We start from the raw sequence: 25,320 nt of genomic DNA, 5'->3' as shown, positions 1-25,320 counted from the left end.
AGATTATCTGACCTTTTTCCTATGAAACTGCAGTTGCATTGAGGAAGGAAAATGGAAGCATAAGTGGTAGAGAGGTGTTCATCTGAACACTAAAGTGCTTCTGTGGAAGAAATGTTTCTCAGGGGGGAAGGGGGAGGGGAAGGTATAAATCTTGTTGGCACAATGAGGTAAAAGAGTACTGGCTGGGCGGCGCAAAACAAATCTATGATTTTTCTTGACTTAAGCGCTATGTTGCAATAATGGGGGTGGGATCCTTTCAAGTAATTTTACTGCTAGAGCCATCAAGCTCTGTAGTAGGTGGCAAAAGTGCTCAACGAAATTCAAGCTTTTGGAAGTCAATGTCAAATGACGAGTAAACCTGTTGGCAGTTTGCCAAAGCAAGGTCTTACATAAGGGAGGAAATCCAATTTCAGCCAATATTCATCAAAGTGGAAAATCTCAACCATTAACCAGCTGACAAACTGTTGAAAATACCTCTAAATCTATAATTACCAACTACTCATAGTGAGGCCACTATGAATGAACTCTGTGAGACATGTAAGATTTGTCTGGGTGTCTGGTGTGAATATGGTCACAGTGGCTTATCATTAAACTAATGTGGTGACGAATCACAAATCTCACGCCACAACAAACATGGAGCCAAAGTCAACTACTACAATTTCACTTTATTTAATAAACAACAATGAAATGAATGAAAGGGCAATACATTTGCACATAAAGACATGCCTCCGTTGCAGTAATCGTTCTCCACAGTGAGCCAGTCAGCCTGCTTTTTCTTTTTCCTTTTGTTTTTTTTTTAACATGTATATATCTGGAGGGTACAGAAGGACTTTCTTAGCTCTACACCATAAGATGCTAAGAATTTAAAATGTTAGTGGTGTCAGTGCTTCGAATAAAAACAGGATTTTAGAAATTGAATGAAAAGGCATTCTATAAAACTTGCATTTAAAAAATGCTGGACTTTTTTTCTCTACGCTTTCAAAGTAACATTTACGTGACAATACAATAAAAGAGGAAAAAGGAAAAGACCAGACAAATAACAAATCTCCCTTTGGTAAAAATGGTAATAAATGATCTTTCATTGTACATACTTTACCAGCTTTAGCCACATCTCGAAGATATCCACAGTCGGTCAGTTAGGGTCTACTACTTTGAAATGAAAGTCTGATATAAACAGTTGGGTCTATGTACAAGATATTTACATGGGGGTACGCAGCCTGTAGCTTTTATATCTGTTTTGTTCTTGGTTGGCATGTTTGCGCTGGTTGATTGGCATGGGACACTGACAGTAACTAAAGACATCTGCACGAGGGCGGCAAGAGATTTGCGAGAGATTGATTCAGAAATCACAGCCTCTATATAGCTTCACAAAGTTGAGACTGTAGCATGATCTGACACACACACATACAAAAAATGCTGTTACAATGAAACAAAACAGTGCATACAGCTCATCCCCATCAGCATTTGTGATGTGGGACTACAGACAATAAAGAAGAAAATGCTGTCTCTTTGACCTTTGCTCTCCAAACAGGCAGCTTGTCGGAACCTCTCGTTTTTAGATATAGTATTGCTAATCTACATTTCCTCTCTCTCTCTCTCTCTCCCCCTCAAGAAGAACTATGTACAAAAATAAATGAAAGGAAAAGCCACTCAGTAACACCATGAGTCTGGAGTGATGGACAAGTCTGCCTGTGGAAGTCGCTTGTGTTCTGATGGTGAAGTGTCCTTTAGAAGTGCTGAGGTGCACTCAGGCGTCGGCGGTGCCCCCCGTAGAGCTGGTACTTAAGTCGCACTTCATTCGTGTAGCGTCACAATCACAATCAAAAATACAGGAAGCCAACCCCTCCAGCACTGTGCAGTGGACCCATCGATTAAATTAGTTTTGAGTTTTAGGGAGATTCCAAAACAATAGGTTGTAAAAGTCTGTTCCCCCTGACACCCTGGCTCTACCCCCGCCCCTCCCTCCAAAAAGCCTGCCATCGAAGTTCCAATGTAAAAAAAAAAGAGAAAAATAACAAAACAAAAAAAGAAACTGAAAATACAGAAATAAATGTGTAACTTGAGTTCATAAAACTTCCTAATACTTCACATCCATAAAATTTTTGTTTTTTCGTTGTTAAAAATACTGCCCCTCTGTGGCAGGCTGTGGCTCACGGTGAGGTGTACTTCACGCGGTACTTGTTGATGCCCACAAAGTGCAGCACCTCGGGGTGGCAGGTGGTCTTGCAGGGCAGCAGCCCCTCGCGGCCCTCGCCCATCAGCCACTTGCGGTTGTCGGCAGCCATCTCAGCAGTCACATGCTCCTTCCGCCACTTGTCCAGCCACGCCATGAACCGCTGGTGCAGGCGAGTGCTCACCCGCTCATGAGACTGTTGGCACACAGACACAAAATCAGTGCTTGGACACACAGCTGCTCATACACTAGCTATTTTCACCTAATATTCAGATTTGCTAATCAATTTTATGGAAACACAGCGCACTACACACTAAAGGAGTACTATAGTTTAAAGTTAAGAGAAAGCGCACTGGCTGTTTGCGAAATAATTATATTTATTTGGAGGATTTGAGAAAAGGGATCTTTTAAAATGAAACCAAAAGCACACATAATTTCATTTTACCTGGTGGGCTCGGAGCAAGGCAGTGCGCCGGTACATGTAATCCTCCGACTTGAAGACATACACCATCTTGTAGGAGTTGAGTTTGAACATGCACTCCATATTCATGCTGTCGGCCGTCTCGGCGGACTTCTTGGCAGCCTCCTTGGCCTCCCGCTCCTGCATCTCCTGGCCACGCTGGCACTTACGAATCCTCCGCAGGTTCCTTATGGAGAGGGATTACAGACATTAAAAAAAAAAGAAAAAAACAGCCAGAGGATGAGTTCTTGAGCTCAGCAAATACCCTTTGCTCTCTACTTTACATCAGCCAGTATGAGTGTCTGTTCCAAGTACCAAAGCTCTGCTGTTCCTAGAGTATAGACATATTAAGGGGGGAAAAAAACAATTAGCTAAGGCATTTGTTCTACAATCGTTTTTGAAGTGCATCTGTATGTTTTTGTTTGCCCAAGAGGCAGTTTTTTAAAAATCAAATTAATATACACACCCTTGGCACAATGTAAAAAATATCCTAAATCAAGCTAACTCCAGATTCACAAGCATTTTTAAAAATGCAATTTGACATCCCCGCTTTTCATGAAAACTAAATTAAATGTGTACTTACCGCAGGTGAGCGGGGACTGAAACCATGAATCTTATTTTGCATTCAGGGCTCCACTGTAAACTAGCCAATTATTTATTAAAAAAATTAGCAAATACTTTTTTACATTGCTGCAAAAAGGTCAACAAGCCAGGAAACGAGTTGGCATAATTTTGTTGAATTTTGTGAAAAATACTTTAAATTGTTTATAAAAAACCATTATGACCATGCAATGGAGGACTTGAGAAATTACATGAAGCCACTTAGGTTTCCCCATTGCTGGGAGCAAATAGTGGAGCAGAGCAAACAAAATAAACCATGTGCTGATAATCTGTACCGACTGCAGCAGTCTTGCTAATGAGTTAATATAAAAATACACATGAGAAATGGGGAGGAGAGGAAACACTATCAGAAGTACATCAAAATGAAAATACCCAACTACTGGTCAATTTGTCGAGTGAAAACAATAAAGTAAAACAAATTAAAATTAAATTAAAAAAAAAAAAAGAGAAAAAAAAAAATATCAAGATGGGTTCCAGATGTCAGGACAGCCAAGCTTCAAGTTCTATGGATGTACAGCTTGTGGGGAGCATGCAAAAAAAATCAATGGAAGTCGAGACAGGTAAACACACAGGCTTGACGTTTGACACTCTGGTTTACACCGAAGCCCAGAAATCAGAACCAACCCCATGCAATGCTCTCAAACCTCTGGAAAGAAATACACGCACATTTTTGAGAATACAATTTGACCAGCATTTATTGACAAGCCCCTCTCTCAAATACAGGTCAGGTAGGGCATGACAGACCATGGCAGTTATCACTCAGCAAGCTGGTCATTCTAACCCACAACAAACAAACAAAACAAAACAAAAAAAAGAGAGAGAAATCTTCATCTGGAGAGCAGTCTGTCTTTGATACCTTTTATACACAATGTCTGATGCAGTTTCATTGACATAAATCTTTAAGATCACAAAACATTTCTAACTTTACAAAACGAGTCTAAACACGGATTAAATAAGTCACATACAGAATGCCTCATATGAAAAGAATTACATGAATATATAAAAAGGGTACTAATGAGATAGAGAGTGAACAAAAACATCCTGGGCTCGCAAACACAACATCTCTCGGACTTTTTAACTGAATGCAGAGCATTCAATTCTCATCAAGCCCTTTGATTAAAAAGTTTTAACCCCCCCCACCCACCAAAAAAACAAAACAAAAAGAAGTAAGTCACGGTATTTGAGGCCCAAAGAAATTGAGGCTGCCCTCCACAGCACCCATGATTGATTATCCTGCAAATCCTTGTCAGGAGACAGCATAGAAATGCAAAAGTCAACTTAAAAAATGATCAGCATTACAACTTCCCCATCACTGACCCCATCATAATGGTCGTCCTTTTTTAAATCACTGAATGACATAAAATAATAAAAGAGTAAAAATCACTTCTCTGTGGACTTTTAAAAATCTCAAATAAATAATGATCCCCCACCAGTACAATCTTTGGGAAAAAATAACAAACAAAAACAAATTTTACACACACGTACAGAGTGGAAGATTTCACAAACATGGTGAGTTTTGTTTTGTCCCATCCCCTGAGCAGATGCATAAATAAATAAGTCCCCCATTGTGGAGTACGTGCTCTAATAAAGTGCAATCAAAATGACAGGGGCCTGGTCTGCAGCTTAGTTTTTGGAGTGGATGCTGTCGAGACATGGAACAAAAAAAGGAACAGGACAAAAAAAGTGCCTCAAAAAAGAAAAGTGAGACACAAACCCACAAAATGACCACTGGACATTGTCTTTGAACTTAAAGGTTGTAATACTAGGACTCTGTCAGACAGCTTGTACAAATCCTCCACACTTGACTCTCTGACATTCCTCTCGCAAAAGGTATGAAAAGGACAGAGTGTGCAGCTAAAAACAGACTAAGAGGGGACTGTGGAAAGCACTGGGAGATATAAACAAACAAACAAACAAACAAACAAGCAAAAGAGGGATTCAGACTATTTATTTGTCTACTGTGGGTGGGGGGTGGTAAGGGGGGAGAACAGGGTATAGGGGGGGGTTGCGCCTTCTGAAGACTGGCACAAGGAGAGGGAGCCTCACCTGGGCAGGAACACAGGCTTCTGAGCGAGGTGCTCCCGGAGCTCAGGGGAGGTGGAGTCCGAGTTCAGGTAACGGTCCACGTAGTCTGACCAGCGCTGCAAAAACCAGAGCCAGAAGAAAACTGGTCAAAAACACTGCCTCCTTGTGAAACACAACAGCAGTGCACCTGCACCAACCCTTATCTGCATAAGATCTGTCGTCATGATCACACAAACATGCAAGAATTCATACATGGTTGATTAGTCTGAGTGGCGTAAAAAATGAGATCAATCAAACAACATCAGCCTGGCTGAATACGTAATACTTTTCTTTAGTGTTCATTTCTGTACTGAGCACCCATGTAAAACCCCTACCAACACGGCTACTGTTTTGGAAGAGTTGTAAAGACATGTCTGTGTGGGAGGTAACCTTTACCTCTGCCTCAGCGGGTTCGTCCGAGTTGTCCTCCTCCGTGTCCAGGAGTTCCACAGCCAGCTGAATATTCCCTCTGCTCTTCTGGAAGTTCAACTGCACCACAAAACACAAGTCAACGTTTTGGCCTGTAAAGCTTATTAGCACGGCACAGTCTTAGTCTTTATTTGGTTCTAGGGAGAGTGATCCTACTAGATGCACAGTGTAAATCTATATTTACACTGTGCACTTCAGCCGTGGCCTACTGGGGGCAGCCGTGGCCTACTGGTTAGCGCTTTGGACTTGTAACCGGAGGGTTGCCCGACCAGTAGGCCACGGCTGAAGTGCCCTTGAGCAAGGTACCTAACCCCTCACAGCTCCCCGAGCGCCGCTGTGCTGAAGTGCCCTTGAGCAAGGTACCTAACCCCTCACTGCTCCCCGAGCGCCACTGTGCTGAAGTGCCCTTGAGCAAAGTACCTAACCCCTCACTGCTCCCCGAGCGCCGCTGTTGTTGCAGGCAGCTCACTGTGCTGGGATTAGTGTGTGCTTCACCTCACTGTGTGTTCACTGTGTGCAGTGTGTTACACTAATTCACGGATTGGGATAAATGCAGAGACCAAATTTCCCTCACGGGATATATACTATCTTTTTAGTACATTTTGATTCATGGCTAATCTCAGGTAATGTTACCCTGGCTACAGCTTATTTTCCTTTCAGTGGTAACAGTCCTGGAGTTTCTACCAGACTGTGTTAAGAAAATCAATCACTGAACGTTAACAAGGATAAATTACTAACAAGGTTTCCACATACTTAAGTTCCCTGTTGGCTGTCTGCCAAAATTTCATTTGTCAAATGCCTTCCATATGTAATGGAAGAATAATTGCAACAAGTTGTTTTCCAATGCAAATCAAAAAGTCAGAATGAAGAATTTGTGGTGAAAGGTGACCAGAACAGAAACCGGACTTCAACTAAACTAATGACCAGCCAAAAACAGCTTTGAAGTAGCTGCGTGACTGCACAGTGTGGGCTGATGGAGGAGGTGGTGAGTGGGCGGTGGAAGCGCTACCTTGAAGCAGTTCTCGTCGGACATGAGCTGCTCGGCCTTGCGCTGGTAGGTGGCCTCGGCGGTGCTGCGGGAGCTCTGGGTGGCCAGCGGGCCGCCGGTGGCACGGTTGGCACACTCGCTCAGGTACAGCTCGGTCACCTGCACGCAGATCTCATCGCTCACAATGTGCTGGAGCTGGGGGAGAAGATGGACCGTCGACACGGGTCAGCAACACACAATACAGACCTCTCAACACTCAAAAAGCAAGTGTCCATTTGTTTTTTTTTCATTTCCAACACAATAGGCTTTGCATGTAAGGTCCACGTGAATGCAAGTTGGGCAGAGAGGCTAACGCAGCGACACTCACCTGCCTGACGATGCTCTGGATGAGCTTGTCCATGGTGAAAGCGATGTAGGCGTGGATGGTGAACATCTCCCTCAGCGAGTCCTCATACTGGGACGCCTCCATGTTGCCATCCAGCAGGTTGCGCACCATCTCCAGGAAGGCCTGGTAGTACTCGTCCACCTCCATGTCCACTGCAGGCAGGAAAAGACACGGTTAGTTCCCAAGCCCTGTTGCACTGGCATACCCTTCACAGTGCAACTTGTTTATTGTTTACAGTGAAATTCTTGATATTTCAATTCAAGAATGAACTTCCTACATCATAAAATGCCAGCTACACTGACAAGCTAATGACAAGCCACAAACAGGCTGGAACATAGTAATAAACCTAAGAATTTCATTCACATTAACATATCTGTTCTACAGTGCACCCCAGTGGCCAAATCATTTGTTTTCTCTCAGCAACAACTAACAGGAGTTTGTTTGCTTTACATGATACACAACCAAAACTAAAGAGTGAGTGTGACTTACTGGGCTCTTTGAGGCGCAGCTGGATGGCGGGGCTGTCCCCTTTCTCTCGGCGCAGGCCGAGCACCTCCCGCTCCCAGGCCCGCTCGTGCGTGTCCTCGCCGATCTGCCGCTCGGCCTGGTTGTAGATGCGCAGCAGGCGCGTGCACAGGATCTGGTGCAGCCGCAGGAACACGTACCAGTTGTTGTTGGCGTAGAACAGGTTGTAGGCCTCGTCGCTGCTGCTGCCGGTGCCGCGCTGGGCGGCCGCACTGCTGCTGCCAAACAGCAGCTTGGAGCGCTGGCTCCCGCCCGACGCCGCCGTGCCATTGGGCCTCTTGGTGGAGGCGTTGCCGTCTTCGGCTGCCTCGGCATCCTCCTCCTCTTCCTCCTCCTCTTCCTCCTCGGCGTCCGAGAGCTCGACGCGGCGCGCAAAGAGCATGTCTGGCAGGAAGTGGTAGATGACCTGCTTGATCTTGTGCTTGTCGTCCTTCTGGATGCCGGCCTGCCGCTTAACGTGGTGGATGATGAGGCCGGCAGCGTCCTCCAGGATCTGGCCGTCCTCGTAGGGCAGATTCATGTGCGGGCCGGTGGGGGGTGGAGTGGGGCCACCCTCCTCGGACACCTGCTCCTGCCGCTTGGGGGAGAAGGAGGAGACAGATTAGTCAATGGTTAGTCAAGGTTTCAATGGAACGGTCTCAACATGATGAGAGCTAAATGAAAGTGTATGTTGTTGAATGGAAGCTAGTGTCTTGTTAACAAGGAGTCTTTTTTAGCAAGAAGTTTTTTCAAACACAAGAGCACTGAAACAGCCTAGCAAAAAGGTACAATTTGCTACACCTACATTCCTAAAATAGTTTCAGACAGACACTTCTTTTCTTGAGACAAGCACAAATGAATGCATACATAAACTGACAGCATCTCAAGCATAATTGTGACTTTCCAGGCAATCTCTGTTCTAATGCACCCTGACAATGGCAAAAACCCTGGCAGTAGTTTTGCTGGGGCCTTCCGTTCTGTGCAGACCAACTTCCTGACAGCTTATAAATGACATCACAAAGTGGGAAAACATCTCCTGCCAAATGAGGCGATTCAAGTACGTGCTCTTACCTCATCGTACAAAGTCTCGATCTCATTGAGCAGCGTTTTGGAGCGGAACACCTTTGTGTCGTTCTGTTTGAAGTTAATGCCCTGATGGTCCAGAGACTTCAGGTAATACTTCTCATTCTGCTCCCTCCAGATCTTGTTGAAGCCTCTCTGGGCTTCCCGCCATTCCTCTTCTTTTATCTTTAGCCTGGAAACGAGCACAAAGAAGATGAAACGATACTCACATGAAATCAAACATGCCACCAGTGCGCTCGCTGAAATCCCTCCCTGGTGGCAACTTAGTGTTAGAGCTCTTTCAATAAGCATGGTGCAGCGTGGTTTGGTGCGGTGCGGTTGCCCACAGTTAAGAAAGAAAATAAACTAAACTTGCTGATTGATTGGTATACATACAGTGAGGCTCATAAGTATTTGAACCCATGCTAAAGTTGACTAAAAAGAGGAATATAAAATTATCTTTTGGAAATTGATCTTAATGCCTTAAGTAAAAAATTAGGAAATATCCAACCTTTAAGGACACACTTCATGTTCTTCCTTAAAACACAGGGGTCATAAGTATTCACACCCATATGTTAAATTCTCATAGAGGCAGATTTTTTTTTTTTTTTTAAGGCCAGTAACTTCATGGATCCAGGATACTATGCATCCTGAAGTTCCCTTGGCTTTTGGAATTAAAATAGCCCCACATCATCACATACCCTTCATCATACCTAGAGATTGGCATGGTGTTTGATGCTCATTGGTTTGATGCTCATTGAGCTCAATGAGCATCAACTTAAGTGGTAGCACTCAGTCTTAACAGTGAGTCCTGGTGTCGATATGCAAACCCAGCTCACCTTTTCAGCACAATGGGGACGGAGACTGCTGGGTTCCTCTTGAGGCCGTCAATGATATCTGGAGCCTTGTCCCCATATATCCTCTGGATGGCCTTGCGGTGAATCACCTCAGAGGTGCCACCCATGGTGTTGTCCAGCCTGAACTTGGCCTGCTCCTCAGCAGACATGCGGGACAACTTCTTCTGCACACTCTCCAGGACACGGATGGTGGCCAGGTTGGTCTCCAGCACCACATCCAACTATGGGAATTCAAAGATGTGTGTTTACCATAAGCATTTTGAAGTTTGTTTAAAAATATACTTCACAAGTTAATTCATTACATGAATGGCTAGTCTTACTTACATGTTTCCTTAATACATTTATAATTTAATGCATACAAATATATCGGTGTTGAGTTCCTACCTCAAAACGCTCATCCTCACATCTGTATATGTGTTCTTCATATTGGGTCTTCTTGGAGCTCACAAAAGTAGAATCCTCAGACCAGGAGGGGAATGACACCCAAGTGTCATTAAGCACCTAAAACCAGTCATGGGATACACTGTTACAACAAACAGACATCGTTCTAACGCTGTAAAATGACAAGGAAAACAGAAGTCTTTGAGCCTGGCTCACCTCTTTACAAAGTGGGGTCCTGCCTGTGCATTTGGGTTGCTGGTAGCTCTTGGGCAATGCTCTGTAACTTGAGCCCAGTCTCTTGCAGGAAGCATAATCTATCTCCATGGCGATGCCCTCGGTGGCCCGCTCCTTGGGAAAGCTCTCGATGTGTGTGGATTCTTTGTAGCCCAGGAAGTTTTTGAACCAGGTGAAGAGCTCTGGGAATTTCCTGTGGGGAATATTTACGAGCGTTTACTTCAGCTGAGCAGAATCGCTTTGCCAGTTTACCAAAGCCAGAATATAGCCTTCACTTTATACACATGAAATGCCACACTTTATACACATGCTAAGGTTGCACTCTCACCCCAAGAAGGGAACGACCAGCTGGACCAGCTCTGCTCGAGCGATAACCTCCTGATTAAAGAGGACCAGGCAGCGCAGGAAGTTTTCATAGGCTTCATTACTGCGCAAGGCTTTCCGCACCTTTAAATAAAAACAAGTTATGCACCATTACTCTCAATTCCATTCACCCAACAACCTACGCCAATAAAAAGATAAATTAAATTAAGCTCTTTGGCAAGAAAAACATTTGTTTGCTATAGTCATTGAAGTTAGATAAGACAGTCAAAATGAAATAGCATTTCATTTTAAAATAATTATGTTCTAACTCACCTTCTCAAAGAACATAGACTCTGTTCCACCACCAAGTTTGCTTGCCTCTGCCAACTGATGATCTTTCCCAAAATACTTTGGTTTCTTCTGCAAAAAAGGAAAATGTATTATCTGTTCACAATGTTAAAGAGACAAATCTCAAGTTCCCAATCATGCTCCCCAATCACAATTAAAAATGCAACTAATTCCAAATTAAAACCGCAGCTAACACTTTATTTACCCAACAGTGCTCAATTAATTCAGACAGCGTGGGCAATTATACTATGAGGAGCAATATTAAAAGTCCTAGCTAAATGAAACTGCACCGTGCTGCATACCTTGACAGGGGGAGTTGAGGGGGGCCCAGCATGCCTTCTGATCGGACAGCCATTCTGACTGAACCTTTGCTTGTTGTTCAGCTGGGGCCTCTTCACTGTTCCACCATGATCATTCCTCACCGACTCAGCCTTCTCTGCAGTCGTCTTGCTCAGCAGCTGCAGGGGGGAAATTGTTTTAATGAACTGGGGGAGAAAATGTTTCAAATATTTCAACAGAGATATTCTGCATTGTGCATATGCAAGAGCACCACTCACTGCTGAGCTGTTGGCATCAGGTAAGAATTGGCCAAACTCTGAGAGGAGATCCTCCTGGTTCTTAAAGAGACGGGCCACTTGGGCATAGACTTCCTGCTCTGTGAGTGCAGGAGTGTAGTTCCCCCCAGCCTCCTTAGCATTGCGCTGCTCTTTCTGTAAAGATTAAATATGATATCAGGATCAAGTAGGTCATACATAAATAAAGAATGAATTAAATACAGTTGAATGTGGCAAACAGTGCAGTATTAAATTTAAAAAGTTGATAAATATCTCCCAAAATTAAATTAGATGTCAACTAACATTCCATGAGCAGACTTATTACTATTATTAAGTTCTCACCTGATAAGTATGCAGGATCTCAAGGAAGGCTTTGTAGATGTCTGGCTGGCCTTGGAAGCGGTTCTTGATCTTATTGACATAGTTGATGGCATGGTTGAACTCTACCGGCTGGTTGTTCTGCAGGGGCGGGGCACTTGCTGGTGTGCTGCTGACTGGCGTGTGGGGCTGGACTGAGGGCGAGCGCGGAGACGCATAGGAAGGGATGGACGGGTTGGGCTGACTGGTCGGGGTCAAGGCTGGAGACTGCATGGGCTGTGGGAAAACATACAGCTCAGAAACTTCCTAATGGATCACAAAACTGGCTATAGCAGTAATATTTCATGATTTAAAAGATCAGGTCACAAAAAGTAAGTTTTACTTATAAGAATTCCTGCAAACTGCTACCTCTCCTCAAAGCCCATAAAGATACTTAAGTGCACTAAAGTTGACTATTCACCTTGCTGATTTTGGCTGGAGCTGGCTGACCAGTGACGGTGGTGGCAGCGGTGGTGGTAGGAACAGGCGGCTGGGCCTGGTGCGGCGGAGGCAGAATGTTCTGCACCGATATTCCATGGGGCGTGATGTGGTGAATTTGACCTGGGGTGGTCACATTGACCAGGTCATTGGTCTGCACCTCGATCTTGTAGCCAGGGGGCAGGAAAGTGTTGAAACCCATGATAAGGTCTGGGTGGCCTTTGAAAAGCTGTGACACTCTGCTGATGACTCCTGGAGTGTCAATGCTGGACAAACACAACCAAGGAAAGCATGAGGCACAGTGAAATGACTACAGAATGTGATATGTAAGATATGTACCAACACTGACACAAACTAACCTTTGAGACTTGAACTCCTTCATTATATCAAGAAAGTCATTATAGACTTGAGGCTGATTTCCAAATTGTAACTTCACCTGGTCCAAATAAGACAGCGCATCCTCGACCTAAGACATGGTAAATAAATTAGATGAGATATTTAAGCCCTCAAAAAGCAAGTGTAGTGTAGCTTGGGATGAAAGAGAAGTTTGAAAAAGTTTGAAAGTTTGATCAGCAGACCTTGAGTCTCTGGAACTGCTGCTGGCCTTGTGCAGGTGCTGAAGAGGCTGGAGGGTGGTGGGGTGCTGGGCCCACAGCAGGCCCCTGGGGATGGACCGCAGGGGTGTGGTGGTGAGGCCCGCTGTGGACCGCCGGGCTACTGGTGTGACCATGACTGCCTGAACTCTGGGCCATTGGAACCTTAAGGGAAATTGAACAAAGACACACACACAGGATTACAAAAAATGTGCATAATGCAGCTGTAATATAATAGAAGGAAATGTGTGCAAGTAAAACATTACATATAAGAGACAATTTTACATTGAGGGGGGAAAAAACAGATGATATCAACACAATCTAACCTGATATCTTTGCATGATTGGGTATCTTATCAGTAACTGAATAATTCAGTATACACCTCAAAAAGTCAACACGGAGCATAACAATATAAACCTCTGAATTATGAGACTCTTGGCAGTGCATACCTGATACCCGTGAGGGACGGAATACTGCATGCCAGAGGACGGTTGCATGTTGTCTGAAACCGCCTCGTACAGAGCTGTTGCTGGGGCTAGGACACGATGTTGGAATCCGTCAGTACTACCAGGGGGTCGACGCTGTTGAGACGCAAAAACAGTTGTGTCCTGTTCCTCCAAGCGCCGCTTCATGGTGTGCTCATGCTCTACAAACTGTGAAATCTAAAAGATGGCACACTAGGGGTTAACCGCAGTACAGATGGGAGCTACGTGTTGTGTTGTTTTCAGTTTCACTGATACAACAGCAGAGCAAAACAAACTAGGCTATACTGACAAAAAAACTTGATGCGTGCCACCCTACGGTACAATGAAACCAATATTTCATATTATGTTAAAAAACGATGAAGCTAATTGGCCGTTTTCATTTATTATTGCCAACAATATAATTAACGCTAACATGAAAGCCCTTCGTATGCAAACAAAACTAGGAATGACTGACAACACAGCCACGTGATACAAAAGTTTTCATAAAGGATTTTTGTAATAGAACTTAGGTAACGTTATGATTCTTGACAGTTAACTGCTACAGGTAAATGGCTAGGACGCTAACGTTAGACGTAACATTAATGTTAGTTAAATAGATTAACAGATCAACTTCTCAGAATATGTAAATTAAGGAGAGACACCCTAAAAGCGTGAGTAATTTGACAGCTGTCATGAGCGGTATCTATGGCTATGCCACGACTATTTGCATTCGTGCAATTAATGTTAGCTGACTAGCTACCGTTAGCTCCTACATATAAAACGTCAATAAAACCTTTCCAAAAGCCAAACTGGTCGACCCGCTCGTTTTTTTCTATCACAATTAGCGAGGTATATACATTCGGTTACCTTTGGTTTGACAAAACTGAACATTCTCTTTACCAAAAGAAAAATGAATCTTATTAAATTATTTTTACATAGATAATTATCAATAAGTTTGTGGTAAGGCTGTAATTCACGTTAACGTTACCTGACGTTAGACACGTTAGCTAGCGTAAGCTAACAATAACGTTGGCTTAACCTTAACGTTAGCTATCCTACGCTCTCTGATCAAATATTTTTTTTACATGGCTTTGACGTTTCGATTCGTTTTTGAGGGCGCTACTGTCAGTTACACATACAAACAGTGGAACACAACAGAGGAGCAAATATTTTATTTTTCGTCTTCTGTGTGTAAGAAAAACAACCATGACTGATACTTAGCATAACTGTCGCTTGTGCTAACTAATAACATTGCGAATCCTCGTGCAGTTTGTCCTGCTAGACGCTAACTGGTACGCTTCCGCAAACTCAACTATCGTAACACCCCCAATTATCACCACTTTTGTTCAGAAATTCTAGAACAACGATGTTTTTTAACACTTCAAAATAACATTTGCTAAATTAACCTGACATTTTTCAGTAGCCTTATGTGTGTAGATTTGAACAAAATCTGGTTGGTTTGTTAACGGGAGCATTTACTGCCTGAAATATCCGATTTTGTTTACCACGCTCGGAGTTATAGTGCTGGCCTGATGGGTCGCCTATTTACACCGTTTCAACGGCACATGAACGGTTAGACCGAGAATTCTCGTCGTGAAATTAAAATTCCACTGGAGCTCAAAGCGGTTGTGTACACGCAGCCTTACAACACTGTCTTTGAGTCACGGTAAAATGTCATTTTTGGTACATAGCTAATTTAGATACACCTATGGTGTGGGTGGTTGCGTTTCTTTAGGAGTCTGCTGTCTTGGTTTGTATAGAAATTGATATTAAGTGACGCATACACGCAAGACGGTGGAAATACGGGACCGACGATAATAGGGGGAGTTCCGATACATATTTAGCTAGCATGTTAGCTATGGGTTTTCAAAAAGTTAGATAACGAGACTGCAGCTTGTGATGTAAAATCAAATTAACTACCGATATAGAAACAAATCGTACGAACTAGTATAGCAACTACGGTTGAAGATATTAAGTTATAACATGCTCAAGACAAATCAGACAGGCTTGCAAGGTACGATACAGTTAATCGTCAAACCACCGAATGCATTTGTCTGCACACCCCTCCCCCTCTGCTTTGCGGCCTGTGCAAAGCTGGCAACCACATCGCAAGCGTCGAACTCGAGGTGAATGTAAACAGCGTCTAGCCATCAAGGGTAACGCAAATAAGCTAGCTACAGGCTATTTGCAAGTCTTGCAAACAATGATGGAGATACTGTTAAAAAATCCGACTGAATGAATTAAATGTTTGTATGTGTCGACCCGCCAATAACATTAGCATTTCTGAACCAATACACGCATCAGGCGTCCGCAGGAATATTCTGTCTTGTACATGGCTAACATTAGCTGCCTAGTTAGCAAAGAAACAACAAAGCTAGCTGAATAGCTAACGTTAACATCCTACTGTTTTATAGCGCACAAAATGTGTTTTCATTGGGCACGCTAAAACTTGCAAGACCTATCCGCAATGGTATCTTTAGAGTAAAAGTCATCACTTGAGTTATAATTTTCGACTCATCGAACAACTTAACGTGAGAACACTTTTTTCACTGATCCATGCATTGCTTCTGTCATTGCTAACGTCAGCTACCTAGCACCGTTTTATGCGTCCAACCAGCTTCTGTTGCAAGATGTGTCAGTTAGCAACGCATTTCCAACTTAGCACAGCTGTTAGCTTCATTGCTAACATTACACGGGAAACACTCTCTGAACCATCTTGCCATGTACATGCACCCACTTCGATGCCAAGAGCAAGATTTGGATTTTTTGTTATTTGCCAGTAACTACATGTAATGTCTGTTTTCACAAAAGACTCCTTGCGTGGTTTTCCAGCGAAGTGTTTTATACGCAAGCTAAAGTTAGCCAGCAGCAAGTATTCTAAGAAAACTCACCTCGCAACACTGCGATCCGAAGAACCAAAGTCCCGACCAAACTGCGTTTTATCTTAAAACAAGTCGATGCGTAAAGATCGTTCATTAATATCGCCAATGAATGCGTACTCCTTCACTCATCCAAAACAAATTAGGGAAACTGTACCTATCACCAGATAACGCGCCAGACACAAATTCACTGCTAGCTATGTTGCTAATTGGCTAGCACTGGAAAACAACCTCTGATGGTCGCGTTCCCACAACGAGAGGCGTGGCTCTGGATAGAGCATTTTGTTACCGCCCATTGACATTTTAAATGCTCGAAGAAGTCAGGTTAAACAGTCCAAATGAGCTGAAGTGCCATGCTATAAGCAGTGTGAATAAAGCTTCGAATTCAGTGCATTTCCTGACATGGTGTGCATAAACGAACAATGTATTTATAAGGGTAGATATAGGGAAAACCGCGGAATGACTGACAGGTTAATTTGTTTTGTTTCGTGTTCCTCATGTCGTTTCAGCTCAAGTGCACGTTCATGCAGTGTCCATGCAGTTTGAAGTCAGTCGGTCACAAGACATTCCCATGGTGAAGAAATGCATAATGTGCTTCATTTAAAGCATTTAGGTACGAAGCCTTCCGATAATTATGAATACATTAAAGGTACGTTGGCTACACACTACTCAATTCATAATAATCAATGTTCTATAAGGGCGTTTCTTTTATTACACCTATCCCTGAAACAGTCAACTATTTCCGAGTAGCGTTGGCCGGAGGGAGTCGGCAATGCAGATGGAAGCCTAAATGTTGATATTTGGGGTTGTGTTTCACCTAAGACTAATAAACTATTAAGAAAAACACCACAAATGCTAACGTAGACTGATAGTATATGGCATAGCGCCAAGCTTCTTGGAGTTGAGTGATGGGCCTGTAAGCAAATAGCCTGGAAAGTCAGGCTTTGACTATAGGTAGATGTGGATTTTTCAGTAAGGTATAGAAAATAAATAAAAAACTCTTGCATGGGCTAGAAACATTTAAATGTTTAGAAACATTTAAATGATAAGACCCTCTCAATTGAATCTGAAGCACTATGGTAGACTATAAAAATGCTCCTGTATCCTCTGTTTATGATGACATGTTTGAAGGAAAAGATGTGCAAGTACAGTAAAAGGGTACCCAATTAGAGCTCTTATACATTTTGTGAACAATAGCTAGACTTTTAAAGCCTATTTTTTATTTCCCTTCAGCGTCCTGATATCTAATGGTGGTGTCTTCCCAATCAGGAAGTCCAGTTGGCTTCACTATAGATCAGCATTACTAAGTGCAGTGACCAACACTGCCCCCCCCCCCCTCCCCCCAAAAAACTGACAGACAAACCAGCTTTACATATCCTTAGTTGTTAAATTGAGTGAGCTAACAATAAAGCAATGCTTTGAAGTCAAACAAATAATTTGCAATTTTAAGGTTTCAGTTATTTCACTCAAATTCAAATTATCAAGAATTTATGAATAGGAATTGTTTGCCAAGTAGCCCATTCAATCCAGAATGTATAACAGTATGCAATTCAGCAAGTGTCAACTACAGCTCTGAATAATAATAAAAAAAAAGCATTCTCTAAATCTCCCCCCATATATGCTCAGGCATCATTGACAACATTGCTCCAAGTTTAAATGCAGAATTCATGGGTTTCATCAGGTCCCTTTCCACAGGTGTATAAAATCAAGCACCTTGATTATCAATGCAGACTGCATGGTGCTTGATTAATACACCTGTGGAAAGGGACCTGATGAAACCCATCAATAGGAAAACCTATTTTCCCTCCACGGTGTTACAAAGTGGAGCACTAGATGGAGTACTAACTAAACTAACTAAAATGCAGGGCCATTATCCCATACATGTATTAAGACTAGACCTTGACCAAAAAATATTTTTTATCTTATAGCCTTAACTTATTTTTTATCTTTATCTTATAATATATTTTTATAAATATAAATATCAATTTCTCCCTGAAAAAAAATGGTTGAAGATGATTGATGATTTAATATTCATATTGCATTATATTGTTATTTATAGTTCCATATACAGGAAACTGACCCTTTGTGCCTGACCATAATGAAAGCAATGTCCACATTATTATGTGTTTTTGTTTGCAAGCAGTTTGCCATGTATGTTGGACACATGTTTGGTTCTCAGACCTAACAACAATATGGAAAAGACTTGACTGAGAGATGTTTATATTTTCTTAGTGTTCTTAGCAGATATTTGTCCAAAGCTAACAATGACCTCAGTAAACATAACATTCACAATAAAATGAACAGTTTAAAGTAAAATAATATAGCCTACATATATTGTAATACTGGTATGCTAAATAAAATTGTAAAATAATATAGCCTACATATATTGTAATACTGGTATGCTAAATAAAATTGAACACAATAATAACAATAACCATAAACATACATGCCACATCTCTGTAAGAATGATAGAGTTACAGTACGTTTACTGTAAGTAAACAGATGAGTCTTTAGACCTTTTGAAGATCCCAAAACTATCTCTAGAATGAAGACCAGTAGGTAGATCATTGCACCAACGAGGATTCACAGAACAAAAGTCTTGACTGTGACCTCTTAGTGTTGATGGAAGGCCGACATAGCAGATGCTCATCAGAGGACCAATGCCGGGTAAAGGGGATGTGGATCTGGATCATGGAATTAAAGGAGAATTCCGGTGTGATATTGACCTAAGGTGTGTTGAAACATGATACCGAGTGTGAACGTATGTCTCATAGCCCATCTCGGCTTGTCCCCTGCACTCCAAAATCTGGCGCTAGTTAGCCGATACTACCAACAGCTTTTTCAATGGTGGTGCTTCGGCATCGGGCTAGCCATGCAAATAAATCACTGTTTTACACCATTTACGAGGCTCAATGTATCTCCACACTTCATTGGTAGACTTCCGAGGGCCCTGACATTTAAAACGAGACATTGAGAACTTTGAAAAAGCACTGGTAGTTTACTTGCTGTCTGCATAAATCGTCTTGTATCTTCACGAAATTTAGCGTTTGCAGCCATCTTGAATTTAGTCACGATAAGTCGAGCGACGAGTAAGAATGAACAGGTATGATAAGGGATCAGATTCCAAAAATAATTCAGTGGAAATGCATGGATTCCCGTTTCTTCCAGTAGCAGCAACTGGGTCAGATACTTTTCTCTATTTACACCACTTCCTTGAGTGAGACCATTAGCTCCCAAAGATTTGACTGTCACTGCTATGAGGATGATACTCAACTTTAACTGTCTCCCACCCGAGGACTTTTTCCCGTCGGATTTCTGCATGCCTTAAAGATATTTCAGTCTGGATGAAAGATCGGCACCTTCAGCTTAATCTCTCAAAAACTGAGCTTTATCGGCATGTAACTTGGGTGTTGTAATTGATGACCAACTTAACTTCTCTGGGCATGTAGCCTCAATTGCAAAATCATGTCAGTTTGTCCTTTACAACATTAGGAAAATCACCTTATCTGACACAATTTAACAGAACTTCTTGTACAGGCCATGGTTATCACTATTAGCTGGCCTTAATGCTTGTCTAGTAAGATCGTTACAACTAATTCATAATGCTGCAGCACGCCTGGTCTTCAATCAGCCAAAGAGGACACATGTAACTCCTCTCCTAGTTACTCTCCATTGGCTCCCTGTAGTGGCCAGAATTAAATTTAAATCTCTCACTTTGGCCTACAGCACACTTACTGGATCTGCTCCCTGCTATCTCAATTCTATAATCAAGCTGTACATCCCCAACCGTCCACTGCAGTCTTCTGATGAGCGTCTGTTATGGTTTGTATATTATATATAGTATTGTTTACTTTCATTAGGCTATTGATTGAATTGACAGTATTGTTATTGCTATTCTCCTTAATGTAGTCTTACCAACATTTTAAAACTGTTCACTGTTAATTTTAACTATTGTATTGTTTTTATTTGTATGTCGCTTTGGACAAAAGTGTCTGCCAAATCCCATTACCATAACAATCGATAAGGCCTAATCTTCCCAATATTGTATAGCAGGGCTCCGACTAACTTTTTGCATTGGTTGCACTGGTGCACCTAACTTTTTTATTTAGGTGCACCAGCACAACATTTAGGTGCACCCAAATTTTTATTGCACTGCCCTTAACGCCACAATTTCAAAGTCACCTTTTCGCTCTCGATACCCAATCTGTGCTGCCTGTGTATGTGCAAGACGCTCATGCATGCGCAGATGATAATCCTGTTTTACGATGATTTACAACACTGCCCGATCTGTTTCACTTCATTTGCTTAGCCACGCCTCATCGCCGAGTCATTCTCTGGTTGTCTTTCTTTTTGCTCTGCTCTTGTATTAATTGACATTATTTAATGTTGACATTATTTAATGTGAAATTGTGCTCAAGTTTTAACTGCAATGGGAGAGGGCGTACAGAGTTGATAAGTAGTTCTCTAGGCTATCGTTACAAGGTGAACATTCACATATTTTATTACAGTGCAGTGTTGCCTGAGAAAATAGGCTACTTGCTCTTGTACTGTTTAGCTTACTTGTGTACATGAACAACACACAAACGTTACAAATGTTGCAACCTTGTTGCTCCTTGTCTAATATCTATGGTTCCAATTGACCGTCAAGTGATTTAACACATCCATGGTACAGATCGGGCAGAGAATTCGATGCTTTCTGGCGGAGCACTTACACACATGTGCAGAACAGATTGGGCAGGCGGCACAGATTGGGTACCCACAGATGCAATTCATTATGGGCGTAATTTCTGGAAATATTCCAAGCTGGAAACCTACATGGAATTTCAAGGAAATTATGAGAATTAATGGGAATTTACGGGAAATAACTGGGAATTCTGTGTAATTCCTACACAAACTGCTTCGTATAGAAACATAAATCTAAACATTTTGTTTCATAATAAGCAATATGATTTGTTTAGCTTAGCATATGACGCTAGCTAGCATGCTAGAGGGAATCCCATTCTCTGCCTGTGTTTTACTAGCATGCTAAGCTAGCAATACCGAAACCACTAAACTTCCCAAGGTACACCACACCACTCAACAACAAGACATTGGAACATTGACCGACTATCGCTTTGTCCATTCAGAATCCCAGAAAATGGTAAAACAAATAAAATAATGATAAAAAATGACAACATATCATCCCAAAACTCAGATTATGATTATATATAAAGTTGTCAAGCTAAATCAGACCAGGAATATGACCATATGGTTATTAACCTTCCTGTTAGCCTAGAGCTTATGCAGAATAACGTACACCCATTATAATGAGGACAAAAGTGACAACAAGCATCACGACAAGGTTGTTGGCCACAACTGGGAAACTCTGTTCGCAAACTTCCCCCAGTTTCCCACCAGTTATTCCCATGTGAGATGACGTTCATAATGACGTTTTCACTGGGAAAAATGTTTTTCCCATATGCATGAACGCACAATAGGTTTCTTTTATGTCTAGCCTATGCTGATTGCTGTATTTATGTGATTGACTTTTGTGCAGGGTAGAAATCTGACTGAATTTGCATTAAATCAGGATGTTTTAACTAATATTATGCTGCAAGATGGGGTTGGATCAATGAAATACTTCCACACTTTTTGACAGATTTCTGGCTACAAACTTAATTTATCAAGAAGCGAATGTTTACCTGTAAATGAATCACCATTGAAAATCCCAGATCATGCTCTATCATTTCATCTATCAAAGCAGGTTTTAATTTTATTTGTGCATTAAAGGGACACCAGGCAACGTTTTCGTGTTAATTAATCATCTTCGTAAGTCGGGATATGGTTAAATGACTCATTACGGGGCGAATGAAGGCTCTCTCGCCCGCCCCTACTGCCTGTGGAAAGAATATCCCACTTGCAAGTTCGGTGTATCCTACCCGCCGACCGAAGCAGGATCAGTTTACAGCACAGAGGCAGGCTAACGAAGCGCTAGAGATTGTTGCAAACGTGTGTATAATGGCAGAGCCGGCGAAGGAGCAGCGAAAACCCTTGACGGAAGACGCAAAGAAAAGGAAAAGAGCTTCAGACCGAGCGAGGGGGAGTTTCGTAGAGAAAAAGCATCAGGCTTGCCTGGTGTCCCTTTAACATAACTCCTGCCTTCAAAGATATTTTTGATAGGAACTTTGCCCCACTTATTGTTCAACTTACCCCACATTTGTAGGTTGGATTTATCTTAAATTTGACCAGCTGGCAGAGTCAATTCAAGATTCATATGGAAAGCTAAGACTCCTAGGATAGGTAAAGACTTACTCCAGCGACCAAGAGCAGTAGATGGGTTGGCCCTCCCTAATTTTAAGAGCTATTACTGGGCAGCAAACATCCACAAAATATTGGGTGCAATCTCCAGATACAGACTGGTGCGAGTTTGAGTGCAGGCCATGCATGTCGACTTCACATGCTCTGGTCTCATCTAGCCTTCCTGTCAAGATTTTGCAGTTTACATCTAACCCAGACAGTCATCTCCACTTTCAGAATATGGACTCAGTTTAGATGGCATACTAACATGTGGGGAACACTTTTGATTCAGAGCCCGCTGTGTAACCATTTTTACCAGCCAAATTAGACCAGGTCTTTGCAGGGTGGCATAGAAAAAGGATTCAAAGATGACCTTCAACAAACTGACTTATTTTGTTACTTTCAAGAGCCATAGCTCACAATTGTATAGCCTGGGTGCCAGCCAAACTTAGCCGCGCCCACAACATTGAGGTTGGGAAGTTCGGTCTGGCATTGCTCCGTTGTGGAGCAACTATGCTCGAACCAGAGCTGTTAGGACCAATCAAATCGGGCTTTACGATGATGGACAGGTGACCAGCAGCGCCTCGTCTATCACGTCATCTGAGCTGTTGATTTTGTTTGCAACAAAAATGCTGTGGCTAGAAGGAGACTGATGGCTTCTAGACCCCATATTTTCCATATGCAATGCATATTATTTCAATGAGGTTTTATCGCTGAAAATAATTAATTCTGAATACTTTGGCCAAAGTTGAGATGTGGGAAAACTCATGGTTTAACTTTCATCAATGGAAAACAGCGTGGTGTTCCCTCATTCATTTGAAATCTCTGATTGACCACCTGTTTGAGGGATTTGCAACAGCCTTCCCCAGCTGTTTACATGTTTGTAGCATATCGGTGTTCTACGGAATTATTTTTAAAAATGGAGGGGAAATATCAGTTTTTCCTAATAGCCTACCCTGCTATGTATCTCTTAGATTTCGCTAACCAGTGTTGTAGGTGACGGCACAATAACTTTTACAAAAGACCAGAAAACAATGTTAAAGCTGCAGTTGGCAAGATTTTTTTGATCATTTTGACTGAAACCGACACTATGCTCTGACAGAACAACATAAATCAGTCAGTTTTAGAAAAAAAAATCCGCACTTCTACCTCCACCTAGAGCAAAACTGCGTGGGAAAAGGAACTTGGAACTGAAATGTCAGAAAACGAATGGACTAAAGCTCTAACAAGAATGAACAACAGCACTTCCTGTGCAAGACTAATTCAATTCAAGGTTGTTCATCGCCTACACTGGAGTAGAGCTAAGATATCCTCATTCTATCCTAATATAGATAGCAAAATGTAAGATGTCATGTTAATGTAGCTGACTTGTCACATATGTTTTGGTCATGCCATACACTAGCAGGTCAACTATATTTGCTGTATTGTCTGAAGTTCTTGGGGCGACTTTAGAACCATGCGCTATAATTGCAATATTACCAGAGGAAGAAACAAACTTAAAGCGAAAACAACTCAACATCATAGAATCTGTCCTTTTTCTCTGAAGGTGTTGAATGTGTATATTTGTTTTTCCTTTTTTGTTTCCTTTTTTTCCCTTTCTGTCTACATCTGAGTGCTTACACAGGACTGGTTCATTTTACTGGCGCATAGGCAAATTTTACTCCATTGGAAGTCAAGCGCCCCACCCATTGCAGCACATTGGCTGTTTTTACATCTGGAAACGATTAAATTCACTGTAAGAGGTTCTAACAAATTCCTCTCAGTGTGGGAATCTCTATTGTCATACTTTAGTAACCTTTAGTACCGGTGTAGGAAGTGGCCATCCTGGCTGACTCCAGGACTGCCCCCCTCTGTATTCAAGCTACATAAACACCTGGCTACCCAAGATCCATGGTGTGTCATGATGGAGTTTTGAAGGCGTGCTGTCCGTCACAGAAATCATATTTGTTTATTCATGTTTCAATTCAAATGTAGTATTTCCTTTAGAATTGTCTGTATTGTTAATACTTTCTTATTTGGTCCAGTCGGGGTGGACTGGGAGGTGGGTGTTTTGTGTGTAAGAAAAAGAAAAACTCATGAAACTGTACTGATGTGTCTGTTCATAATCTATATTTCTATATAAAAAGTGGTTTAAAGAAAAGAAAACAAATAAATCATCCCATGTTTATGAATTTGTACATGAACTGATGCACATGCCGCCATGCACATTTGGTCCCCTCAAATGTTGGCTCCATAGCTACGGCCTTGTAGCCTGGCCTCGCCCACCTAGATCTTCTTTCAGGGAGATCTAATCTGGGACACCATAGTTCATAACTGTCTCCCTCAGACAAGAAAAATGTCAGACCAATCACAGACGAGAGGGGAAACTTATTGTGATAAAACAGAAGCAGCAACACTTGCAAACATCAAAAAATGCAGTTGGAAAAATGCAGAAATGTATTTACAGCAAAGATAGACCCAGACACATTGTTTCCTGACTGTTGATGCTGTTTATTGCCAGTTTGTAAAGGTTAGGCGAAGTAGGAAGTAACGTTAGGAATCTCTGATCAATTTGATTGGTAAGGCTGGACCAATGATTTCAAAGCTAGTGCCAATCGCGAGTGTTGCAAATGTTTCCCAATCCAGAGTCACCAGACTATTCACTTTGTGAATGAGTTTGAATTTTTCCAGGCTAACGGCCTTGCTAGGATTCTTTCAAACGTGGATAAACTGAAAAAGTGGAATTTAGCAGTTTCCATAAATCTGACTTGTATGTCATGATATTTGCCTCAAACCTTTTGCACATTGAAGAGGTGTCTGCCTTTTTAAACAATACAAACAGAATTTTTGTATTAAAACCTGTTACTCAGGCAATACTGCCAATCACCATGTTCAGAACCTATAATAAATTCAGTAAACACCTTTAAAACTTTCTACAGTATAACTGGGAATTTCTTTTGTGTGTATGTTA

General features: G+C 42.0%; 1 protein-coding gene and 1 long non-coding RNA gene across 6 annotated transcripts in view; one reads left to right on the top strand and one right to left on the bottom strand.

Annotated features, from left to right (window-relative positions):
- Positions 1-1,458: 1,458 nt before the first annotated feature.
- On the bottom strand, positions 1,459-16,304 carry sin3ab (SIN3 transcription regulator family member Ab). 2 transcript variants are annotated; one of them, XM_048262915.1, is made up of 21 exons: positions 16,107-16,304; positions 13,201-13,413; positions 12,737-12,916; positions 12,518-12,624; positions 12,142-12,424; positions 11,706-11,957; positions 11,367-11,519; positions 11,112-11,294; positions 10,795-10,881; positions 10,487-10,605; positions 10,141-10,351; positions 9,928-10,044; positions 9,526-9,764; positions 8,696-8,879; positions 7,610-8,222; positions 7,103-7,272; positions 6,757-6,930; positions 5,715-5,807; positions 5,301-5,395; positions 2,619-2,820; positions 1,459-2,369 (listed from the first exon to the last, which is right to left on the bottom strand). In XM_048262915.1, the coding sequence occupies exons 2-21, from the start codon at positions 13,381-13,383 to the stop codon at positions 2,151-2,153; spliced, it is 3,864 nt and encodes a 1,287-aa protein (XP_048118872.1). In that variant the 5' UTR covers positions 13,384-13,413; positions 16,107-16,304; the 3' UTR covers positions 1,459-2,150. The 2 variants fall into 2 exon arrangements, with proteins under 2 accessions (XP_048118872.1, XP_048118873.1); XM_048262916.1 differs by having other exon boundaries at positions 11,112-11,267; positions 16,107-16,303.
- LOC125307123 overlaps positions 13,802-25,320 on the top strand; it is a 26,076-nt gene continuing 14,557 nt past the window's right edge. For 3 of the 4 annotated variants that reach the window (XR_007195655.1, XR_007195653.1, XR_007195656.1), the window contains exons 1-3: positions 13,802-13,886; positions 16,604-16,743; positions 19,821-19,916. This is a non-coding gene — a long non-coding RNA (uncharacterized LOC125307123). Of the gene's footprint in view, positions 13,887-16,410; positions 16,500-16,603; positions 16,744-19,820; positions 19,917-25,320 lie in introns of those variants that run through there. The other variant, XR_007195654.1, reaches the window with a different exon arrangement.

The sequence above is a fragment of the Alosa alosa genome, chromosome 14 (assembly GCF_017589495.1).
Source record: "Alosa alosa isolate M-15738 ecotype Scorff River chromosome 14, AALO_Geno_1.1, whole genome shotgun sequence".
NCBI lineage: Eukaryota > Metazoa > Chordata > Actinopteri > Clupeiformes > Clupeidae > Alosa > Alosa alosa.
This window is presented reverse-complemented; position numbering and strand designations above follow the sequence as displayed.

Excerpts from the sequence above, each read along its gene's own strand:
- sin3ab (XM_048262915.1), bottom strand. The coding sequence starts at position 13,383 with ATGAAGCGGCGCTTGGAGGAACAGGACACAACTGTTTTTGCGTCTCAA. Across the intron at positions 6,931-7,102 it reads TCCAGAGCATCGTCAGGCAG|CTCCAGCACATTGTGAGCGA; the intron begins GTGAGTGTCGCT and ends CTTCTCCCCCAG. Across the intron at positions 5,808-6,756 it reads CCGACGAGAACTGCTTCAAG|TTGAACTTCCAGAAGAGCAG; the intron begins GTAGCGCTTCCA and ends TTTGTGGTGCAG.